Raw genomic sequence first — 22,114 nt, forward strand, 5'->3', positions numbered from 1 at the left:
TTTGCTTTCCTGCAAGTGGGAAGTGAAAGCGTCTTGGTGAACGCCCTGACCGTCCCGGTGGCGGCGGCGCCTTCGCCGGGCCGTGCTCCCCCAGCACTGACCCCGGCCCTGGGCGCCTTCGCGCTTCCTCCTCCTCCTCCTCCTCCTCGGCGCAGCAGTGACCCCGAGGGCGGGCGGCGGGAGAGGCGGGCGGCGGGAGGACAGGCGGCGGCGGGCAGCAGCAAGGCGCTTGCTAACCCAGCCCAGCCTGGCGCGAAGCCCCGTGGTGTTTGCAGACAGGTTTCTCTTGCGCTCGTGCAGCGGCATGTCTGGGCCCCCGGCGCCCCACGAACCTGCCCCCCCCCCCCCTCGCCGGGCCGGGCGGGCCGGGGTGGGGGGCAGAAAGGGCAGGTTTTGAACGCTGAAAACCCGCGCGCAGCCCCGGCGCGGCCCCGAAACCGCGGCCCGCCGCCGCCGGGCTGCCCCGAAGGGCTGCGCGGGGCCGTGGCGCCCGCCCCGGCACCCCTCGCGCTCCCCGCGCGGCACCTTCCCGCCCGCGGCGCTCCGCATTTTCACACCGCTGCAGAGCACACGGAGGAAGCACGCGCGCGTGCAAACCCCCCCCCCCCCCCCCCGGAGCGCCCGGAGCGCAGCCCCGTCCCCCGCGGTTTGCCCCACGGCGGGTGCCGAAGCCGCGGGACGCCGGAGCACGCGCCGACGGCGAGCTTCCCCCTCTCCGCTTTATTAAGCGGAGCGCTGGGAACGGGCATGCTCGCCCCGCTCGGGCCCGGCCCCGCTCGCTGCCCTGTCCGCCCAGGGGCAAAAAACACAGGGGCTTTCCCGAAAGACGGGCTGGTTGGGTTCTCTCTCCCCACCCCAGTTTTTCCCACGGTCGACGGCAATAACCTGCCTTTTTGCTCACAGCCCGGTCCTGGGGGGGGGGGGCTGCACTTTTCCACGCTGCAATTCCTTCGCCAGACGGATAACGAGGAAAGCGAAGAAGGGAAATCGCGGCGGAGGAAACTTCCCGTGCACAGCCGGTGCCCCCAGCACCGGGATCAGCTGCGCCCGCCCCGCGTCGAGCCCGCAGCGTGCCGGGGCGGCTCGCAAGGCCCCGAAATCGCCTCCTCCCTGCCCGTTCCCACGGGCAAAGCCGCTTCCACAGGCAAACGGGCACGGCGCAGCTCGGCTGCACAGGCGGCCGGGGGCCGCTGCGCTCGCACCGCCGCAGTTTCATCATTGCACTCGCGCTGTTCCAGTTTCATCTCTGCACTCGCACCGTTCCAGTTTCATCCCTGCGCTTGCACCACTGCAGTTCCACCGCTGCACTCGCACCGTCACGGTTCCACCTCTGCGCTTGCTCCGTTCCAGTTCCACCGCCGCGCTGGCACCGCTGCAGGTCACCTCTCTCCCCGCCCGGTGCAGCGCGGTTCCCCGGGGTGCCCCCGCTCCTGCCACCCCGCGAGCCCGTCCCCGGTCGCTCTCTCCAGCCGTCCCGGGCGCTCGGAGCGTGCCCGGAGCATCCTTGCTCCCCGCATGCTCAGGTCATCCTCTCCGAACAGCCGCGGCGCAGGAGGGTGCCGCGGCCTCCCGCGGATCATGGGGGCTCCGGCAGCACCCTCGGGACACCCCCCCCCCCCCCGCCCCGGGAAGGGGCAGGAATGGGGGCAGCTCAGCCCTGCACCCCGGAAAGCTGCGCAGAGCTGCCGGCTCCGGGCCCGCTGCCGACCTGGCATCCTCCGCTCCGCTAAGGACCGTTTTTTCCTCCAGACACCCCCAAAACCTCCCACCCCCCAGCCAAGCAGCACCTCCAGGGGCGCAAGGACCTCGTCCCCCCCCCCGGCTCAGCATGCACCGGCGGCAGCTCCGCTCTGGCTTTGCGCCGCTCTTGCCCTCTTACTGCAGTGGGGCGGCTGCCGGCCCCCGTGCGACGGCACCACGTCCCCCGGCCCCCCACTCCGGGCCCGCTCCGCGTTTCCTCCCCATCTTGCAGCCCGCAGAGGCCTCGGCACCGGGCTGGCGCCGGCGCGGGGCAGACGGCCCCACGGGGGTTCCCGCGGCGGGCACTGCCCTGCCCGCTGGAGCGGGGGAAGCCCGTCCCAGAATTAAATAAATAAAGTGCCGTGCACGGGCCGGCCCCGGCCCGGTTGCCCTCCTCCCGGGCTTCCCCCCGGCATCACCCCAGGATCCCCCCGGCATCTCTCCAACACTCCCTGGCATCCCCCGGCACTGCCCCCGGATCCCCTCAGCATGTTCCCATCACCCAACTAGGATCCCCCCAGCTTCGCCCCTAGCTCCATCCAGGAGCCCCCCGGCATGCCCTGGCCTCTCCCCAAGATCCCCCCAGCTTCCCCCCAGCATCCCTCCAGTTTCATCTGGCATCCCCCCAGGATCTCCTGCCATCCCCCCAGCTTTCCCCCAGGATCCTCCTAGCTTCCTCTCAGCATCCCCCCCCAGGGATCCCCCTCACAACCCCTTGCATCCCCCTGGCATTGCCCCAGGATCTCCTTGGCGTCTCCCCAGCATCCCACTAGGATCCCCCTGGCATCTCCCCAGCTTCCCTCCAGCATCCCTCTGGCATCCCACTGGCTTTCCCCCAGGATCTCCAGAGCCCTGGCATCCTCCCAGCATCTCCCTGGCATCCCCCCAGCATCCCCTCAGCATCCTCCCGGCATCTCCCCAGCATTCCCCAAGGATCCCCCCTCGGTATCCCCACTGGCATCCCCCTGGCATCTCCCCGGCATCCTCTGGCATCGCTTGAGCTCCCGCGGCATCTGCCCAGCATCCCCCGGCCTCCCGCCGGCGCCGCACGGAGCGGGCGCCCGTCCCCGCTCCCCCCGCGGGTGCCGGGTGGAGAAGCTGGCGGCAGCAGCGGAACCGGTTTTCCCCACGGGAGCATCGGCTCCCGGCCGCCCGCTCCTGGCCTCCTGGCAGAGCTGCAAAGCATCCTGCTGGCAGCCAGAGCCGGGCTGAGACCGGCCAGCTCGGGACACGCAGCCGCTGTGGCCGGTGGCGGGCTGCTGCCGGGCCCCGCTGCTTCCCGCTCCGGGGGGGCTCCCGGAGCCTCGGGGCCCCGGATCCGGCCGGGGGGAGGCTCGGGCCGCACGGAGAGGCCAGGTCGCCCCGCGCGTCCCATTGATCCCTTTTATTCCTGAATAACCCGCTCCGGCACGACAGGCGCCGCCGGCGCGGGAACAGCTCTGAAATCCGGATCCAAGGCCTCTAATCCCAGCGCAGCAAGCGTCCGGCCGCCGGGACGGGGGCTCCCGCCCGGGGGAGGCGGCTCCGCTCCGCGCGGGGGGTCGGAGGAAGGCCCCGGCGGCGCGGGCGCGGGGGGGCCCTTCCCGCGGGAAGCGGGGGGCCGCGCGGGGGGCGGCCCGCGCGAGGGCGGCGGGGGCCGGCGGGGGCCCTCAGTTGATGCTGTCGTCGTCGCTGGCCTCGCCGCGGTCGTCCCTGCCCTCGGCCAGGGCGCTCTCGTCGATGTTCTCCAGGGAGTCGGCGTGCTGGACGGAGAGCTCGGCGAGCGCCACGGCGGGCAGCGGGCTCTGCTCCGGGAACAGCCACGGCTTGAAGTGCGGGTTGTGCTGCAGCTTCCACGCCGGGTACTTCAGGCAGGCCTTGTACATCCGCTTCATCGCCTGCGGCGGCCGGCGTCAGCGCCCGCTCCGCGCCCGCTCTACGACCGCCCCGCGCCCGCTCCGTGTCTGCTCCACACCCGCTCCGTGCCCGCTCCATGCCCGCTCTGCACCCATGCCACACTCACTCCGTGCCCGCTCCATGCCCGCTCTGCACCCACTCCGTGCCCACTCCATGCCTATTCCATGCCCGCTCTGCACCCATGCCACACTCGCTCCGTGCCCGCTCCATGCCCGCTCTGCACCCACTCCGTGCCCACTCCATGCCTACTCCATGCCCGCTCTGCATCCATGCCACACTCGCTCCGTGCCCGCTCCATGCCCGCTCTGCACCCACTCCGTGCCCACTCCATGCCTACTCCATGCCTGCTCTGCACCCATGCCACACTCGCTCCGTGCCCGCTCTGCACCTGCCCCATGCCCACTCTGTACCCACACTCCACAGCTGCTCCACACCGGCTCTGTGCCCACTCTGCACCTGCTCCACACCCGCTCCATGCCCGCTCCACACCTGCTCCATGCCTGCTCCGTGGCTGCTCTGTGCCTGCTCTGCACCTGCTCCATGCCCGCTCTGTGCCCACACTCTGCACCTGCTCCACACCCGCTCCATGCCCGCTCCGCACCGGCTCTGTGCCTGCTCTGCACCCGCTCTGTGCCCACTCCATGCCCACTCCGTGCCTGCTCCATGCCCCCTCTGCATCCACTCTGCACCCGCTCCATGCCTGCCCCGTGCCCGCTCCGCGCCCGCTGCCGCACTCACCTTGGGTGCCAGCAGCTGCGAGGACTTGTTCACCACCCACTTGGGCAGGGAGCCTGCGCGAGAGGAGCCGCCGTGAGCCCCCAGCACCTTCCCGGGGCCACGGGCACCGGCAAAATGACGGGGCCCCCGAAGCCGAGGGCAGCGCGGGGCGCTCCGGGGACGAACGCGAAAGCAGCGTTTCCCCGGTGGCTCATTCCACCTTCTGCCGGTTCCAAAAGCTCCCCGGGGCGCAGCGCGCACCCCACACGCCCGGGCTGACACTGCCCGGCCCCCGTTACCTTTGGGGTCCACTTGTGCCAGGTAGGTGATGCTGCAGCTCTTGGCGCCCCTGCCCTGCACCAGGTAGCCCGTCTGGATGGAGACCGCTCTCACCATGTCCTTCCTGGGCGGGTAGTTCTGCGGAGAGGCCCCGGGCACCGCGCGGGGCAGCGTCGGTGCGACCCATCCCCGCGCCCGTGCCCCCCGCCAGGCTCGCGCCGCCCCAGGCCGTGCCGCGCGCCCGCCGCCCCCGCACGCTCGCCGCTCACCGGGTGCTTCACGGAGTAGTTCATGATGATGTAGTCGGAGCCCATGGGCAGCCAGGAGCGCAGCGTGATGACGTCCCGGTTCTTCAGGGGCTTGGGGCACTTCCCTGGGGACGGCAAGGTGCACGGTGAGGGGAAGGGGGGTGACACGGCGTGAGACGCCCGCCCACGTTGCACCCCTGCAAGCCGGTCCCCGCGTCGTGCCTGCAGGCGCCCCCCAAGCCCCCGCTCACAGGCGTAGTAGCCCACGTCCGAGTTGACCGTCAGCTTCCCGATGTCGAAGGTCTCGATGACGTTGGTGTCCCACTTTTTCCGGTACTCGATGTCATGCAGCACGTCGTAGAGCGTCTCCGCCGGCACGTCCTTGCACTCCATCCTGCACTGCGGGGCCGGGCGGGTGAGAAACCGCCCCCACGGCCTCCGCCGCCCCGTGGTGGTCCCGCACACCCTCCCCACCCCGAGGCGCCCAGGAAAAGCCCTGGAGCTGCCCAGTAGGGCCCCACCATCACTGCATTGCACAGATGGCCACTGCACAGATGGGGCATCACACAGACCAGGCATCACACCAGCCCAGCATCGCACAGAGAAGGTGCTGCGTGGATGGAACATCGCACCATCAGGACATCGCTTGGACAAGTCATGCAGGGATACGTCATTGCACAGATGGGACATCACACCAGTGGGACATCACATGGATGGTGCACTGCACGGATGGGACATCACACTGGCGGGACCTTGCCAGGATGGAGCGCTGCACGGACATGGCACTGCACAGATGGGACATCACACTGGTGGGACCTTGCATGCATGGAGCACTGCACGGACAGGACAACACACTGGTGGGACCTTGCAGGGATGGAGCGCTGCACAGACATGGCACTGCACAGATGGGACATCACACTGGTGGGACCTTGCATGCATGCAGCACTGCGTGGATGGGACATTACACTGGTGGGACCTTGCAGGGATGGAGCACTGCATGGATGGGACATTACATTGGTGGGACATCGCATGGATGGAGCACTGCACGGACAGGGCACTGCAAAGATGGGACATCGCACTGGTGGGACCTTGCATGCATGGAGCACTGCATGGATGGGACATTACATTGGTGGGACATTGCAGGGATGGAGCACTGCACAGATGGGACATCGCACTGGTGGGACCTTGCCGGGATGGAGCGCTGCACGGACATGGCACTGCACAGATGGGACATCGCACTGGTGGGACCTTGCATGCATGGAGCACTGCACAGATGGGACATTACACTGGTGGGACATCGCATGGATGGAGCACTGCATGGACAGGGCACTGCACAGATGGGACATCGCACTGGTGGGACCTTGCATGCATGGAGCACTGCGTGGATGGGACATTACACTGGTGGGAGCTTGCACAGCTGGAGCACTGCACGGACGGGGCACTGCGCAGCTCCGCGGGCTGGGTCCCGGAGTGCTGGGCAGCCCGGGGCAGCCTGGCTGCCTTGGAAGCAGACTGCCCTGCAGTGCTGCACCCACCAGGGAGCCCCCTCACTGCAACTCCCTCCCCGGATTTCCATCCCCACCGGCTCTGAGGAGGGCAAGACAGCGCCCAGCGGCTCCCACGGCGGGCGCAGGGCGGCAGGAGGCAGCTCCGAGCGCCGGGCACGGAGCAGCCCCACGGTGCTGGCGGGTGATGTCCACTGGCCGGGAAGGACGGGTGCCCGGGTGCGGGCTCTCCCCTCGCCAGGGCGCCGGGCGCACGCCCGCTTCCCGGGCCGCGGAGACCTCGCCTCCTCCGTGCTCCTTGCCGTGCGGCGGCCGGCGCTGGAGCAGCCGCCTTTGCAGCCGCACGGCTTTACGTAACCCGGAGCCGTATCTAGGTGCTCAGGGAAAACAGCTCTGCCAGGCTGGCGGAAAACGCGGCAAGGAGCCAGCAGGAGGCTGCCGGAGACCCGCGGCGGCAAGGCGCGAGGCTCCGCGCCGCGGCCCCGCGCCGCCGGGGCGCCCGGGCCGGCGCTGCTCCCGCCGGAGGAGCGCTCGGTAACCATGGCAGCGAAAGCATCCATGGAGAGGAAAGGAGAGGGAGAAGGGAAAAGCCGCCGTCCTCCCGCCCGGGCCCCCTCCGGCGGCCCTTCCTGCCGCCGGGAAGCGCGCGCACCCGGGGCGCCTGTCGGCGCGGCCGCCGGCCTCCTGCCCCGGGGCCAGGGCGCGGAGCTGCCGCCGGGGCCGCGCCGGAGCAGGGCGCGGAGCTGCCAGGCGGGTGGGAGCGCTGCCCGGGCGCTCCCAGCCCTGGGTCAATATTGACTCTGGTGTGTGCCGGGCGAGCAGCCGGAGGAGGAGGAGGAGGAGGAGGAGGAGGAGGAAGCCCGGCCAAGGAGAGGCGGAGGGCACCGGGCTGCCGCTTTCGCGACGCTTGCGAGGGGGCTGCGCGCCCGGCTCCGGAGCGGCAGGGCCGCGGCGGCCCCGGCTGCGCCCCGGCGCCCTGCAGCCGGGCAGGTAGCGGAGCCGGGGCGACGGGCCCGCGCCCGCGCCCGCGCGGGGCCCCGGCGGCGCGGACTCGCCGCGTCCCCAGACCCCGGGAACAGGTTGGACGGGAGCCGCATTCCCGGCGGCGAGGGGCCCGCGGCAGAGGGGCCGGGCGCTCGGGCGCCGCAGCAGCGAGAAGGAAAGAAGGAAAGAAGGAAAGAAGGAAAGAAAGGGGAAACGAGCTGGAGAAAACAGCAGACAGCACGGAGCGGAGCCTCTCGGAGGAGCCGGGGCGAGAGCGGCGCGGGCCGGGCCGGCGGGGGGCGGCTCCGGCTCCGGGCCGGGCGCGGCGGCGGCGGGGGGCGGCGGGGGCGCGGGGCCCGCGGCCGGGCCGGGCCGGGCCGGGCCGGGGGGCGGCACGGGCCGGCGGCGCCGCTCACCTTGATCTTGTGCAGCGAGCGCTCCGCCTCGAGCAGCTGCACCCACACGGCCACCCCCGCCTTGCTGTACGTGAGGCTCCAGCCCGCCTCCGACTCGCACTCGGCGCGGAAGTCGCGGAAGTCGCGGTCGTCGGGGATCTGCACGCTGTCGCGGGCCGACATGGCCCCGGCGCCGCAGCCGCTGCCCTACGGCGGCGGCGACATGCCCGCTGCGCGCCGGGCTGCGCTGCGCTGCGCTGCGCCGCGCCGGGCTCTGCGCGCTGCGCTCGGCTGCGCGCTGCGCCGGGGCGGGGCCTGCGGGGGCGGGGCCTGCGGGGGGCGGGGCCTGCGGGGGGGCGGGGCCACGAGGGAGCGGGCGGGGTGCCCGCACTCGCTCACCTGTGCGTGTGCACACGGGTGCGCAGACACGCACACACACGTGTGCACGCGCACGGCGTGGAGCTTCAGGTGGAACTTGCTGTGCTTCAGTTTGTGCCCGTTGCCTCTTGTCCTGTCACACGGGACAACTGGAAAGAGTCTGTCCCCGTCCCCTTGACACCCTCCCTTCAGGTACTTGTACACATTGACCAGATCCCCCCTCAGTCTGCTCTTCCCCAGGCTGAACAGGCCCAGCTCTCGCAGCCGTTCCTCACAGGGCAGGTGCTCCAGCCCTCTGAGCATCTTCATAGCCCTATGCTGGACTCTCTCCAGTAGCTCCATGTCTCTCTTGGACTGGGGAGCCCAGAACTGGATGCAGTAGTCGAGATGAGGCCTCCCCAGGGCTGAGGAGAGGGGCAGGATCACCTCCCTCGACCTGCTGGCAACACCCTTCCCAATGCACCCCAGGAGACCATTGGCCTTCTTGGCCACAAGGGCACATTGCATGGTCACCTTGTCATCCACCAGCACTCCCAGGTCCTTCTCTGCAGAGCTGCTCTCCACAAGGTCAGCCCCAACCTTGTACTGGTGCCTGGGGTTATTTCTCCCTAGGTGCAGGACCCTGCACTTGCCCTTGTTGAACCTCAGGAGGTTCCTCTCCGCCCAGCTCTCCAGCCTGTCCAGGTCTCTCTGAATGGCAGCACAGCCCCCCGGTGTGTCAGCCACAAAATCCTCCCAGCTTGGGATCATTGGCAAACTTGCTGAGGAGGCACTCTGTCCCCTCATCCAGGTTGTTGATGAAAAAGTTGAACAGGATGGGACCCAGCACTGAGCCCTGAGGGACGCCACTAGCCACAGGCCTCCAACTGGACTCCACGCCACTGATGACGACGCTCTGAGCTCTGCCTTTCAGCCAGTTCTCAATCCACCTCACTGTCCACTCATCTAACCCACACCTCCTGAGCTTCTCTAGGAGGATGTTATGGGAGACAGTGTCGAAAGCCTTGCTGAAGTCAAGGGACACAACGTGTGTGCACCCCTTATACCTGCACACCACCCAGCACACACCCGGGCGCACACCCAGGCGCACACCTGCACCGTGCTTGCCTGTGCAGACACGGTGCACGTTGGGGCGCCGGCGTGCGCACCGCTGCTTGCACACGCCTTGAATCCCGAGGTCTCCCGAGCCGGGAAGAAGCCGGCGGGTGGGAACAGGGTTTGCAGCTGCCGGCGGCAGCGGAGCCTCCAATACCCCCGGGGCCCGGATCGGCCCCCGACGCGCCGGTCGGCAGGAAACATAAATTTAACATATTTAAGCAGTCTGCAGCTGCGGCAAGCACTAAACGTTCTGGGACGTATTAAAAGCACCGTCAGGGTAACGCGTGACGTTTCGGCGGTACATGCTGCTGCCGGAATAGTGAAGAAACCCGGAGCAGTCGGCGTGGGAGACCGCAGGTTAACAGGAACATGAAACCCGGCTCCCGACAGCCACAGCGTCCTCCGCCAGAGACCTTTTTATACATCAATTTTTTATATCAATTTTCTCCAGCGAATGCAGCGCCCTTCGACCCGGCAAAACCAAAAGGGAGCGCAGAAAGGCAGAAATGTTTGGTTTCCTCCTCGATTTACAGACGTGTGTGTGAGAGAGACGGACCAGGGTGGGGGGAGTCTGCTAGCACTAAAACACCGCTGGGGAACAGAAGCGGGACGCGGCGGCTGCAAACAGATCCCACCTTTTCTGCACTGCTTCCAGATGCCAAATATCCGAGGACTGCAAAAAAAGCACTGCCAGGCAGCACAGAAATTCAACACCATTATCTCTTTTTGTCTTTGACGCCTCCCATTCTTCAGGCCAATGAAATCCCCCGTGCAGCTTGTCCTGCACCTCATCCCTAAAATCAGCAGTTTTTGCATTTTCCTTATTTTAGCACGCAGGGAGGAGCATCTTCCGTCCGAGCAAGCAGCTTTTCTTGGCAAAGGCAGTGATTTACCATTGGAAGCTCGCAGGCTTGTGAGGTTGCTCCTGTTGCAGGCAGGGATGAAGACGTGGCCTCAGCGGCCTGCGGCGGGGAGAGCGCGGGCATTGCTGCCGCCCCCGCGCTGCTGCCTCCCGGCATCGCCAGGCTCCCTTTTGCACACGAATAATCCTAAAAGCAGCATCCCTGCTGCAAACCCTCACAGTGTCCCTGCTGTAAACCCACGCGGTGTCCCCTGTGTCAACTCCCCACGGTGCCGAGAGCTCTGCAGAGTGCAGCCACAGCCAGCTGCTGGGCACTGGGCACCAAGAGGAGACCAGGCTATAGAGCGGGGAGAGCATGCACGCAGCAGGGAGACCATGCACGCAGCAGGGAGACCGTGCACAGTGCAGGGAGACTGTGCACAGTGCAAGGAGACGGTGCATAGCGCAGGGAGACCATGCACACAGCAGGGAGACCGTGCACAGTGCAGGGAGACTGTGCACAGTGCAAGGAGACGGTGCATAGCACAGGGAGACCATGCACACAGCAGGGAGACTGTGCACAGCGCAGGGAGACTGTGCACAGCGCAGGGAGATTGTGCACAGTGCAGGGAGACTGTGCACAGTGCAAGGAGACGGTGCATAGCGCAGGGAGACCATGCACGCAGCAGGGAGATGATGGCCCCTCAGCAGAGCCGGGCTGTAGTCATTTGCCATGTGTGCATGAATGCGTGTGAGTGCGAATGCATACACGTGCATGTGCACACCTCTGTGTGCATGTGCATTAATGCACTGCTTGTGTGCACGTGTGTGTGTGCTTGCACGTATACGTGCCTAACTGCTTGCACAGGAGTGTGTGCGCACGTGCGCACGTGCCGGCCAGCCTGGCAGCGCCGCACCCGGCCAGGCCCCGCCACCCGCCGGGGGCCGGGCGCGAACCCGCGACCCCGCGGGCTCCACGCCGGCGCCGCGCTGCCCCCTGCGGGGCGGCGCTTTCCCGGCATGCTCCGGGGCGGGGCGGGCATTGTGACGGCGCCCCTTGGGAGCTGTAGTCCGCGGCGCGGCGCGCGGCGGGGCGCGGCCCACAGCCGAGGACCACAGCTCCCAGCAGGCCGTGCGCTCCGCGCCCGCGCCGCAGCCGGCTGCCGGCAGCCGCCATCTTGACTCGGCCCGCCTCAGCGGCGGCGGCGGGGGGGCAAGGCGGCGAGGCCGCGGGCGAGCGGGCGGGCAGGGGGCGATGCTGGGCGCGCTGGCGTCCCGCCCGCCGCCGGCGCTGGCGCGGCTCCTCGCGGCGCGGCCGCGGCCGCGGCCGTGGCGGGCGGCCTGCGGGGCTCCGGCGGCCGCGAGCGCCGAGGCCGAGGCCGCGGCCGCGCCGCGGCGGGTGCCGGCGGCGGCCGCCGGGGGGCGCCACGAGTCCGCGCCGCCGCCGCAGTGCGCGGCGCCGCAGTGGCGCGGCGCGGCCGGCAGGGGGCGCCATGGCGCGGCGGCGGCGCCGGGGCTCGCGGGGGTCCCCGCGGCGGCGGCGCTGCTGCCGCGGGGGCTCCGCGGCCTGCTGGGGCGCCGCAGCCCCGGGCCGCCCGCCGCCGCCGCGGCCTGGCTGCCCGGAGGAGCCCCCGCGGGCGCGGAGCGGAGCGGCGGCGGCGGAGGAGAGGCCGGCGGGCGCCGGAGCCGAGGTGGGAGCTGGCCGCGGCGAGCTGCGCTGCCCGCCGTCGTCGCCGCCGCCGCCGCGCTGGCCTACTGCTCCGCCAGGGACCGCGTGTCCAAGGGTGACTATGGCCGTCCTCGCCGCGCTGGCCAGGCTGCGGGGCGGGAGGGCGCCGGGGAGCGGGACGCGGGACGGGACCCCCTCGCCGGGGCAGCCTGCCCCGTGCCGGCGGCGTGGGCATGACCGTGCCCGCCGGGCGCCCGGCTGTTCTCCACCCCTCGCCCAGCGGTGGGTTCCCAAGCCCGCGGTGGGGGGGATGATCCCGGCTCGCTTCTGCGGCGTGAGGGTAACGATGCCGACGCTTGGCGTCGAGGTAGAGTAGCTGCTGCCGCCTTCTCTGCCCTCGACCGCAAGCCTGGGCGCTGGTCTCTCAAAGCACCGCAGAGCGCTCTCAGCAGGACCGGTCACGGGCGCTGCGGGCATTTGCAGGCACTTCGTGCGTACCCGTCCCGCTGCTGAGTGTGTCGTTCTTTGGTGTCTCTCTAGGGATTGTTTTACCGTGTGCACTGGGAGAAGATCTGCCTCCAAGTCGCTTTTGGGGAGGAAAGCTGTCAGGAGAGCGCTGGTGGTATCAAATGTCAGGATGCCCTTTCGTCACAGGGCCAGAACCAGCTTTCTGTGGTCCTAGGTTCTCTGCTTTGAACCTAGGCTGATTCAGGCATTTCAGGCAGATACAGAGGTTTGGGAGTTGAGAAAGGATTAAATTACTACTCTGATAAGCCCAGGCTTTTATGATCGAGTGGTTCCTGCAGCCACCAGTGGTTCCTGCCTTCCAGTGGGAAGCAGCACTTGGTGGGTGGCCACCAGCTCTTGTTTCCATAGCATTAGTGTCCTTGAAAGGCTGACGTGTGCGTCTGAGTTGAAGCGTACAGGACAGACCTGGTGATTTGTTGGGGCGAGCTGCGTGCCTTCAGTCTGATGTGTAACTGTGGGTTTGGGCCACCGCAAGTCTCATAGTCAGCACTCCTGTAGCTTTTTATATTTTGAAGTACTCAGGATGCAATCATGGACTTGGCCTCTCCACCCCAGCCAGGAAAGCTTTTTTTATTACCGTTGCTTTTCTGCTGCAGTCCAAAAAACCTGAGTGGCCTCCTTGGTGTTACTGGACAAGGTGGTGTTGGAGCCTAGACCCACCAGCTGCTCTGCTCTATTCCAGGCGCGCTTCCTCACTGGGGGTGTGTAAGCCCCTAGTCCTTTGCTGGGTGCAGGTCAGGATCCAGGATCACTCTGCACTTTGGAGGACGAGATGGTGTGTGCAGGAGGTGGAGCTTCCGTTCTCTGTGAGCTGGTGCTCGCAGCTCTCTGGTTAGGGGCTGGTGACAGTGACTTCAGCTGGTGTGAGCACAGGCCTGGGAAAGGAAGGGCTATGACTTCGGCTTGAAACTCTTCACTTACTCACACGGTGGTTTCAGACATGTCAGAGGTTGGTTTCTCTGTGAGTAATGCACATGGAGTGCTGTGCTGGGCTGTTTGGTTGATTATTCAGGATGCTTCACTGTCATTACAGGAAGTCTTGTGTAATTAGTGCATCTACTTAGGAAAGTTGTGTGAGACCAAGGCCTGCTTTTGTTGTAGGAGACAGTTCATGGACTTACTCTAGCACGCAGCCCACTCGGGCAGTTGTTACGTGGCTGTGATGGCAGGATAGATGACGGAGCCATGAGTGCTCAAAGCCCAGCAACCAGGAAAGTGGGGGAGAGGTGCAGGGAAGCAGGTTGGACCGGATGGGACGGTGAGGTATAAGTGCTGGCTGCTTGTCGCTGCTGAAGAGCAGTGTGTGCGTGGCCCTGTGGTGCTCTTCTGGCCTGGAGAGCCTCCCTGTGGCCAGGCCAGGCAGCTTTGTCATGGGTGTCCAAGGGAAAGCAGCAGCAGTCTGATCAGCAGCCTTACTGCAGAGCTCCCTGGGCTGGGCTCTCTTTAGAGGGCCTCTTGTCCTTGCTTTGAGATTAGGTTTGGGGAGGCTCCATGTTGTTCCTGGCCAGATGTTGGAGAGATGCTACAAAATTTCTTTGCTGTGAGGGTAAAGAGCACTGGAACAGGTTTCCCAAAGAGGTCGTGAAGTCTCCATTCTTGGGAGATATTCAGCAGCCATCTGGACATGGTCCTGGGCAACGTGCTCTAGATGATCCTGCTTGAGCAGGGAGTTTGGACTAGATGATCCCAGAGGTCCCTTCCAATCTCAACCATTCCATGATTCTGTCGTACACTGGACCTAAAGTCCATGTTACAGTGGCTGAATGCTCAGTAACTCAAACATCAGAAGTTGTTTGGCTCTGACTGCCCAGAGTTTACCCATGTGTCAGGCAGAACTGTGTGGCCCGTGCTGTGGCCTGTATGACTGCAGGTCCTCTGCTGTGGGTGCTCGAGCCAGCCAGCAGCCGTCGTCTCCCTGGACGGACACGTGAATGTACTGCTCCACTCTGACACAGGCAGCCTGGCGAGTTGTCTTTGACAGCGCGCTGCCGAGATAAATCTGGGGTGCCCACTGATCTCTGTCTTCCTAATAAGATCAGGATCGATTTGTGCTGGAAAACTCTTGGTTTGACACTGTGACATTTATCAGCCCAAAGAGTTATCTGCAGTGTGCTGACAGCTGTTGCTTGCTCGTTCTGAGGCACCAGAGCAAATGTTGAGATTCGCACTGTTGCTGGAACCTCAGCAGCTGGAAAGCAAACAGCTAGCTCGTTATGTTAAGCAGTGATCGTTGCGCCCCATTCAGCTCTGGTTGCGTGTTAGCGTGCCCAGGCGCCATGGGAAATGGGGTGGTCCTGCTCCAGCAGCTCTGCGCTCGGAGATGCAGCAGCCGCAGCACCACTGTCACACACGGTGTCCGCCCACGCTGCTGGGCTGCACGCGGTGTGCTTGTGACAAAGAACCCCTGTCTTGAGGTGACTGCTGGAAATCTTCCTTTTGCAGGGGTGACTTTGTCTTGTTTTGTGGTAGTAGCTGCAGAGTGCGAACTGGGCTGCTGCCCTTACCCTTTTTAGCCAGGAGATGTCATTCTTGGCCTTCCATAAAGCACTTGCTGGGCTTGTTCTGCCTTTGGAAACCACTGGTTGAAGCTGTGGCTGCCCTGGGTGACAGTGCCCTGTCATGCCTGCTGTACTCAGTGTGCAGGGTTTGCTTTACAAACACGGGGGAAATCTTTGCTTCTCCAGTTGTGAGGCAGCTGCTTCCTTGCTGCAGCCCTGCAGAAGCAGGAGGCCACTGCTGGCTTGTTGAAAGACCCAGAGCTACAGCAGGATCCTTTCCCCTCCACTCCAGTCTTAGTTGTTTGCTAGACTAGTCCAGTGGCACCTTCTGAAGCCAGGTGGGCTGTGCTGGCATGCCTGTAGTCAGGACTGCAGTTAACTTCCTGCAGATACGGATGATCTGAGCTGCTGCCCGGGGGACTCTGACGCGTAGCATGCAGGGAGCTGCTCTTTCTGCTGGTTGAACATATGTGTTTGAACTGGGAGCACCAAGAAAAGGAGCTGTGTAGGGATTCGGCTTGCTCAGAGGTTCCCATCTGTGTACTCTTGACTCCATTCCTGTGCCACATGTCCACATTAGAGAGCTGCTCTTCAACCCTGTCTCCCCCAGAGCCTGACACTAGGGCTTCCAGGAAGGCTGTAGAAGGTTGGCAAGCGAGTAACTTTGAAGTAACTCAGTTTCAGAAATAGATCTTCCTAACCTGTGCTGTTTGGTAAAAGCATGAAGCACAGGCACCTGCCTCCCTGCAGCAGCGGCCTGCCCCCTCTCTGGGTTGTTAGGCATGTATGTATGTTTGGCTACTGACTTGCTTTCTCACCTGTGTCTGTTTTCAGAAGATGCTCTGCTGGAAGCTGCAAGGATCAACAATGTTTCTGAAGTCGACAGGTAAGTGGCCTTTAGAGATGTGAGAGCGAACGCTGCTGCCGATGGGTAGAAAGGCAGGAAAGCTCCTGGCACATGGGGAAGGCAGGGGTGCATCCCTGGTACCTGCGGTGACTCTGCACCGGGTCTTGTTTGGGTAGGCATTTGGTACAGCTCTTGGGAGAGGGCGCTGGGGCTAACTGCCCCCACGCCTGCTCTTTTGGCTGCCTGATTTGGGGTTGTGCTGGGGCATCACTCGGGAGCTGTTTAGCAGTTTTAAATTCTCTGGGGTGTGAGCAAGTGTATTTCTTGGGTCCGGTGTGAGACCAGTCTCTGGGAGGTGTGCTTGTCTTCTGCCCACTGAATCCTCCTGTAGCTGTAGCTCTGCAGAGAGATCTCTCTTGGCACAGGTAGCGCCCAGGATGCTTTATGAGCATCAGAACTGCGTTAGCAAAATACATCTGCTGGCAGGGCAGCGCTGACCTCATCTGCAGTGAGTGCCAGGGACTTGATTTGGAGCAGTCTGCTCTAGGTCTGCCCAGCAGTGCCTGGAAAGGATCTCATTGTGTGCCCAGCAGTCAGCTGATACTGGAGAGCAGCAGTTTGCACCCCGCGGCCTGCTGGGTTTTCTTTCCCCAGCAGCGGACCAGGAGCATTTTACTAAAGCTCCTGTGAGAGGCAGGGTTCAGAGAATGTCTCTTCACTAAAACCAGTTTATGTGTGGGGGAAACAAGTGTCATCAAAACACAGGGGAAACAGAAACATCTGAGAACCAGCTGAACTTCTTTGGCCATTCCCTGGTCTCTCTGAGTAACCCTCTGGTATTGAGGTGTTCCGCTGCCCAGGTGGCTGCCCTGAACTGGTACAGAATAAACATTTTTGATAGCTTGCATAGGATGGGAGTGGGCATTGCTGCTCTTCTGTATTCACCACACCTGATGTTTCATGTTTCTCGCTAGCCTCTCCCACCCAGTGCAGGCATCCAGGGAGCCCTGTGCTATGAGCCACTGTTTGAGCGAGCTCCTGCAGCAGAGGAGGAGAGCCCTCCTGGCCTGCAGCCAGAGGATGCTCCTTCCATTCTCCGGGATGTCAGAGGAAGCAGCCTGGCTCTGTTGCACCCTGGGGCTGAGATCTGGCCTAGATCAAGGGCCAAAGAGGATATTGGTGTGCAGCTAATTGGCACATGTGTTCTGCTGCTTGTAATTGCAGGAAGTTGCTGCTTAGCAATGTCTGGGTGATTTGTGAGCCTGGTCAGGGACAACAGTAACAGGGATGCTCTGTGCTCCCTCTGTTAATGGCAGGGCTGGCAGCTGTACATAGTCCAGCTGTGCTGCATGCTTATTGCCTCTGCTTTTGCATCTACGCTTTTTCCTTCCCAGTCCCACTTCCACTACCTGCTGTCTGGGTGTCTGCCTACACCCTGCAGCTTCCCCTCTGTTTGAAGCTCCCAGCCTACATGTGCCTCTACAGACCTTCACTGTCAGGCATGAGACATGGGGCCATGCAAAGTACTGACTGACTCCTTCCCTGGTCCAGGCAGCCTCAGCCCATGCTTTGCAACAAACTGCAGCAGCTCAGAAACTCCCCAGTTGCTGGCATGTGCTGGGAAGTTATAGCAGAGGCACAAACAGTTGCAGCTCTTGCTCTTGCCACCTGAGGAGAGAGAAACCCAAACTCGGTATTAGCAGGATAGGACTGTGACACTCAGCTGAGCAGTGTGGGCTGTACCCAGGAGAGGGCAGTGCCACCCGCACAAACGCCCAGTTCATTGCAGTGCTGCATATGTCCCTGGACGGCTCTGTCAGCTGTCCCCCTGCATGCTCTTCCCCCAGCAGGAGAGCTCAGGCTAGTCCAGACAGCTTGCTGGTGGTGAGTTAGGAAACAGAAAGCAGGCATGATAGAGTTTTCTAGTATAACTTTAGACTCATTTAAACCTTAATCTCTCCAATCACCTCTTGTCTTGGTATAACAACTTAAAGGCACTGAAAACCCGGTGGTGTGGTAGAGCTGACCTCGCAGGTTGTCTTGTTCAGACTTCACGGTGCGATTCAAGACACATGTTCTCTGCTATTCCGCGCCCTGTCTCATTAGGCAGTGCCAGTAAAGCTGAGCAGAGACATGTTGTTGCTTGAGTTACGGAACACTTACTGATGATGTTCATTTCTCAATTTTTTTCAGCTCAAAGACTATTAGAAAAAACAGTCAGATGTTTACAATTCTCCAGATCATGTTCTCTGGTACACACTCTCTTCATCTGCTGTTAAGAACTTGTTTTTCCGGGCTGTGTGAATTGGGAAGCTGGCCTTTTTCAAGTGCCTTGTTCAGCCAACTGCTTGTCATGGCCCTTTATGCAATCAAGCAGTGTAACTGCAACTACCAGTAAGAGGAAAAGGAATCTGAAGGGACCTGGTTGGGAAGCAGGACTGTATTTTAGGTGCTTGGTCTGAAGTGTAGAAAATGGATGTGTGAGAGAGAATGGTGTGAGGTACAAAGATGTAGTTTTTGAAACCATGAGCTAGGTCATTGTTTTGCTCAACTGTAGGGGGAAACCAGGGTAGGTATAGACTCTAAGGCAGGTTGGAGCAGAGGCGGTGCTATAAAGCAGAGAATTGAAGAGCTTTAAGGATAACTGTGTATTATCTTGAAAGAGTTCTTTGTTGGAAGAAAGTGATTCTCTTCGTCACGCCAACAGAATGATGGCGCCAAGGGGTTCATCCTTATGGTCAAATTAGGGAGTCTGAGAACCACCACACAGGATTTGAATGCCAGCAAGGATAACTGGTGGTGTGTTCTTAAAATGAGCAACTATTAAAGAATGGGAGGTGTGGAGACCCAGGCATAGATGGCCGTACTCTTGTTTCTTCAGGGTGTGTTTCTGAAAAATGTGATGATGACCCAATACAGTGGATACCGAAGCAATTTTTCCTATAGGAATTAGTGTAATGGGCAGGGGTGCATGTGGGAGCTTGAGAAATACACACAATTTAAACATGCAGAGACAGTATGACTGATATGAAGGATGGAGAGGCAGGAGCAGTATCATCAGACTCACCAGCTAGAGAAGGTGCTGGCTTTTTGGAGGCTGGCTGTTTAGAACAGGTCAGATCTCAGGAACCAGAGCACCCAGTGTAAATCTTCCAGCGCAAGTGTCTTTGCTGCTTCTTTCCACATGATTACATTTCATCCTCGTATTTCTCAAATAAGCTGAGGTCAATCAGATCAATTGAGTAGGAAGATCAGAAAATGGAGTAATGACAATGGTTAATGGAGCACAGCTACAGAACTCTGAAACAACAGATAGAATTAACAGATATCCTGCTGCTGCTGTATAATTAATACTTCTGAGTGTATGATCAGGTGGATGACACTGTTGTGGTTGTACTGTCCTTAATAGTTTATCTTTCATAAGGCTGTAGGGAAACGAACTGCTTTCTTCCAGTGGTCAGGTCTTGAACAGAGGTGGAAAATAGATGGTACAGCCATGCAAAATTAAATGCATTTGATCTTGGGAGCCAAGGTGTCCTGGGCCTGTCCAGATCTTCTGTCTAGCAACTCAAAGACCCAGGGAGTCCTGAGTGAAAACTTGACGGTAGAAACTGAAATGAGGGCTTGTGTCAGCGCAGCAGATGCAGCCAGCAGATGAAAGCAAGGTCTGCCTGTGCTTCAGGCTGGCTGGAAGCCGTGTCACTGCACTAGCGTGACACTGAGTAGAAGTAGGGTAGTTGCCTTCTGAAGCAGGTTCTGAAGCCAGTTGCAAGGCAGATTCAATACACAATACTTGTGGCTCCACAACTTCCAGTTCAGGCTTGAGGCGTAGGCCAGGTGAGCCTGCTCACAAGTAGTGTACGGACCACCTTATTTTGAAAGGCTTTCCCTGGGTCTTTTTTTGCTGTTAAGCTGCTAGGCAGGGAAAGTGGTGAGAAGAACATAATGTTTGTTAGTTCAGCTGGTAACTATAAGCTTCTCAAATAGGCTTGGGAAGACTATCAGAAATGAATGGGAGGCTTATGTTCAGGGGAACTTATTATTCTGACCAGCAGCTTTTTCCTTGGTTAAGGATGAATAGGCCTTTCAAACATATCAGTCAAACCTCATATTAATGCATACATTATTGGAGGAAGAATCACATGTCCAAAGGCTGGATCCAGCCCATGAACCATAGGTTCTTCCATTCCCTCTGTCTCCTCTCTGCTCCTAGACAGGTTTTCACATCTTTACCTCATTGTTAAATGTGAGAAATCAGTCCGATTTTTGCATTAGAATCAAGAAAGATCGAACTTTTGGAACTATTGCATTTGAAGCCTATAGCAAACCAGCCATTCCATTCAAGTCCTTCATGCTTTTAGGCAGTATAGAAGGTAACACCTAATTAATGTGGATAGTTTAATTTGCCTCAACCTCAGTTGATCTGTGTATTTGGAGGGAAAGCAAGAAGCAAAGCCATAAAGAATTACTGCCTCAATCCCCCTTGTGTTTATATTCAGTATTAATATTGATTCTCTGTGTTCAAGCTTTGTTTCTTAATAAGCCACCCACAAAAGTGCAGGCTTGGAGCTGAGTTTCGTAGCCAGATAAATATGATGAAACAGTATTCTAATAAGCACTGGATGATTGTGACTCATGGAAACATAGTGCGTATGTCGGATGGCCGTTATCAGGCTCATTCATAACAGCCGGCAGCAACCCAAATCTGCATGTTAATGAGATCTGGAGATGACCAGCCACTGTCCTTCTCTCAGATGGATCCAGACAGGCATGGTGGTATGGCAGGAAGCTCTATGCCAGCTGCTGCAGCTGATTCTCCTCTTACCAGACTGATTTTTAGGTAGGGTGTTGCAGAAGTGGCTAAGAAAGTCCAGACTGATTGTCCCAAATGGTGCTCACTCTCTTCTGGCCAAGCAGTGGAGAACCAGCCCCTCATCTTGTAGTCTCTGACTTGTTGTTGCACTGCTTCCTCCCAGTCTGTTTCTGTCCCTTCTCCTGCATTCTGTAGGCAATAAAGCTTCTTGAGCAAGAATTTCCTTCCGTGGCATGATGGGCTTTGGCCTGGTCTGGGCTCCTGGGGGTTGTGGGATTACCCCTGATAAATGACCCTAATTCCAAAGGTAAGAACATCCTACCGTGCCAGATCAGGGGGCGATTCACGGCTCCCAGTGCAGCAGCAAAGGACAGGAGCTGGAGCTCTGCTGAACGTGGTAACAGGGTGGTCCCTGTGGGATTATCGGCCTCGTTGTCCTCTGCTTCCCGTCAACTGCCGTAGGAGAACTGTGTGCTGAGCGTGTCATCTCCACTCGCTGCTGCGGAAAGGATTGCTGTGAAGGTCTGCCTGTGAGCTCTCTGCTCCCCGGTATTCAGTCCTGACATACTTACAGTTCAGATCTGTCACACACATTTAAGTACTTAGGATGTGTGCTGGAGTGTATGGCATACCTGGGATGTACATTGGCAGGACCAGACTTGTTTCCCTGCTGTGAAAATACCGCTGGCCCCAAGGCATGTGTTATCATGCTGTTTTGATCTGTGTCTTTCCCCACCAGAGGGAAGAGATTCAATGAGGTTGTGGTCAGCTGCAGGGTGCTGAGCTGGAGCTGCGCAGGCTGTGTTTGCTGCTGCGCTCACAGAGCTGCGTGTAGTCATGGTGGTGTTTCGGTTTCTAATCTCTTCGGTACCTAGTGTGGTGGTGAAATGTGCTGAAAAATTAGACCACTCTTCTTCTAGAAGGCTGTTAGCCCTTTCTGCTGTATAGCATATGTAACATGAGAGAAACTGTACAGTCCTCCCAGCTAGATCAGAGTGGTATCTGTCCTTGTCTCTTCTTCCTTTTATGTCTTTTCATGTCTAAATTGCTGGGAGGAGCTGAGCTAACCTGCCAGGCCCACAGCGATCTGTACACACTAGTCTGTTTCTAGGTGAAACTAATTCTGCTCCTGGCCATTACATTTGTCTCCCTTTCAGTTCTCTTCCATCCTGGGTTAGGATTCAGCAGCACCTTTTCTTTGTTTCCCATCTTGAGCCATTATTCTGCATTTGGATACAGTAAAGGCATTTAGAAACTGCTTGTGAAAATCACAGGTTTGGCAGAAAAAACTTTCTGTGCTGAAATCAGGCTTTGGTTACCAGCTTGGAGCAATACTCACTTTTGTCTGAGGTTGGATTTTTGGAATTGCCTTACCTGAACTGGAGCCCAAGTTGGAGCTGAATACAAGCTGCCAAAGGGGGGTTGCATCAAAGCTTATTGGAGCTCAGCCACATTGGCAGATTTGCCGTCTGGACCTGGCTGTCCTGTTTCTGCCCTCTCCAAGCCCAAACAAGGAATTCACCTGAAGTTCTGCTGTCCAAGCCACTGTCCAAAGCTCTAAACAGAAAGTCATGCCTTCACCTGGGAAACTGTCAGATCAAAGGAAGGAACCATGTAGGAAAATGCAAGCCCTTAAGGGAGAGGACATCTAATCTCATACCTGTCAGAGTGTCTTCCT

The 22,114-nt window shown here is 60.7% G+C and overlaps 2 protein-coding genes across 2 annotated transcripts in view; one reads left to right on the forward strand and one right to left on the reverse strand.

The window, feature by feature from the left end:
- Nucleotides 1–3,109: 3,109 nt before the first annotated feature.
- STARD10 (StAR related lipid transfer domain containing 10) lies at nt 3,110–8,006 on the reverse strand. The gene is made up of 6 exons (XM_062567499.1): nt 7,786–8,006; nt 5,132–5,279; nt 4,902–5,005; nt 4,653–4,770; nt 4,375–4,427; nt 3,110–3,617 (listed from the first exon to the last, which is right to left on the reverse strand). Exons 1-6 carry the CDS (start codon nt 7,945–7,947, stop codon nt 3,390–3,392), a joined length of 813 nt encoding a protein of 270 aa, XP_062423483.1. The 5' UTR covers nt 7,948–8,006; the 3' UTR covers nt 3,110–3,389.
- The window catches only part of CLPB (ClpB family mitochondrial disaggregase), a 95,168-nt gene continuing 80,999 nt past the window's right edge, over nt 7,946–22,114 (forward strand). Inside the window, exons 1-3 of the mRNA XM_062586826.1 lie at nt 7,946–7,989; nt 11,666–11,865; nt 15,611–15,662. Of these exons, the coding sequence (XP_062442810.1) occupies nt 7,946–7,989; nt 11,666–11,865; nt 15,611–15,662 (296 nt within the window). The remainder of the gene's footprint in view (nt 7,990–11,665; nt 11,866–15,610; nt 15,663–22,114) is intronic.

This window comes from Rhea pennata, chromosome 1 (assembly GCF_028389875.1).
Source record: "Rhea pennata isolate bPtePen1 chromosome 1, bPtePen1.pri, whole genome shotgun sequence".
NCBI lineage: Eukaryota > Metazoa > Chordata > Aves > Rheiformes > Rheidae > Rhea > Rhea pennata.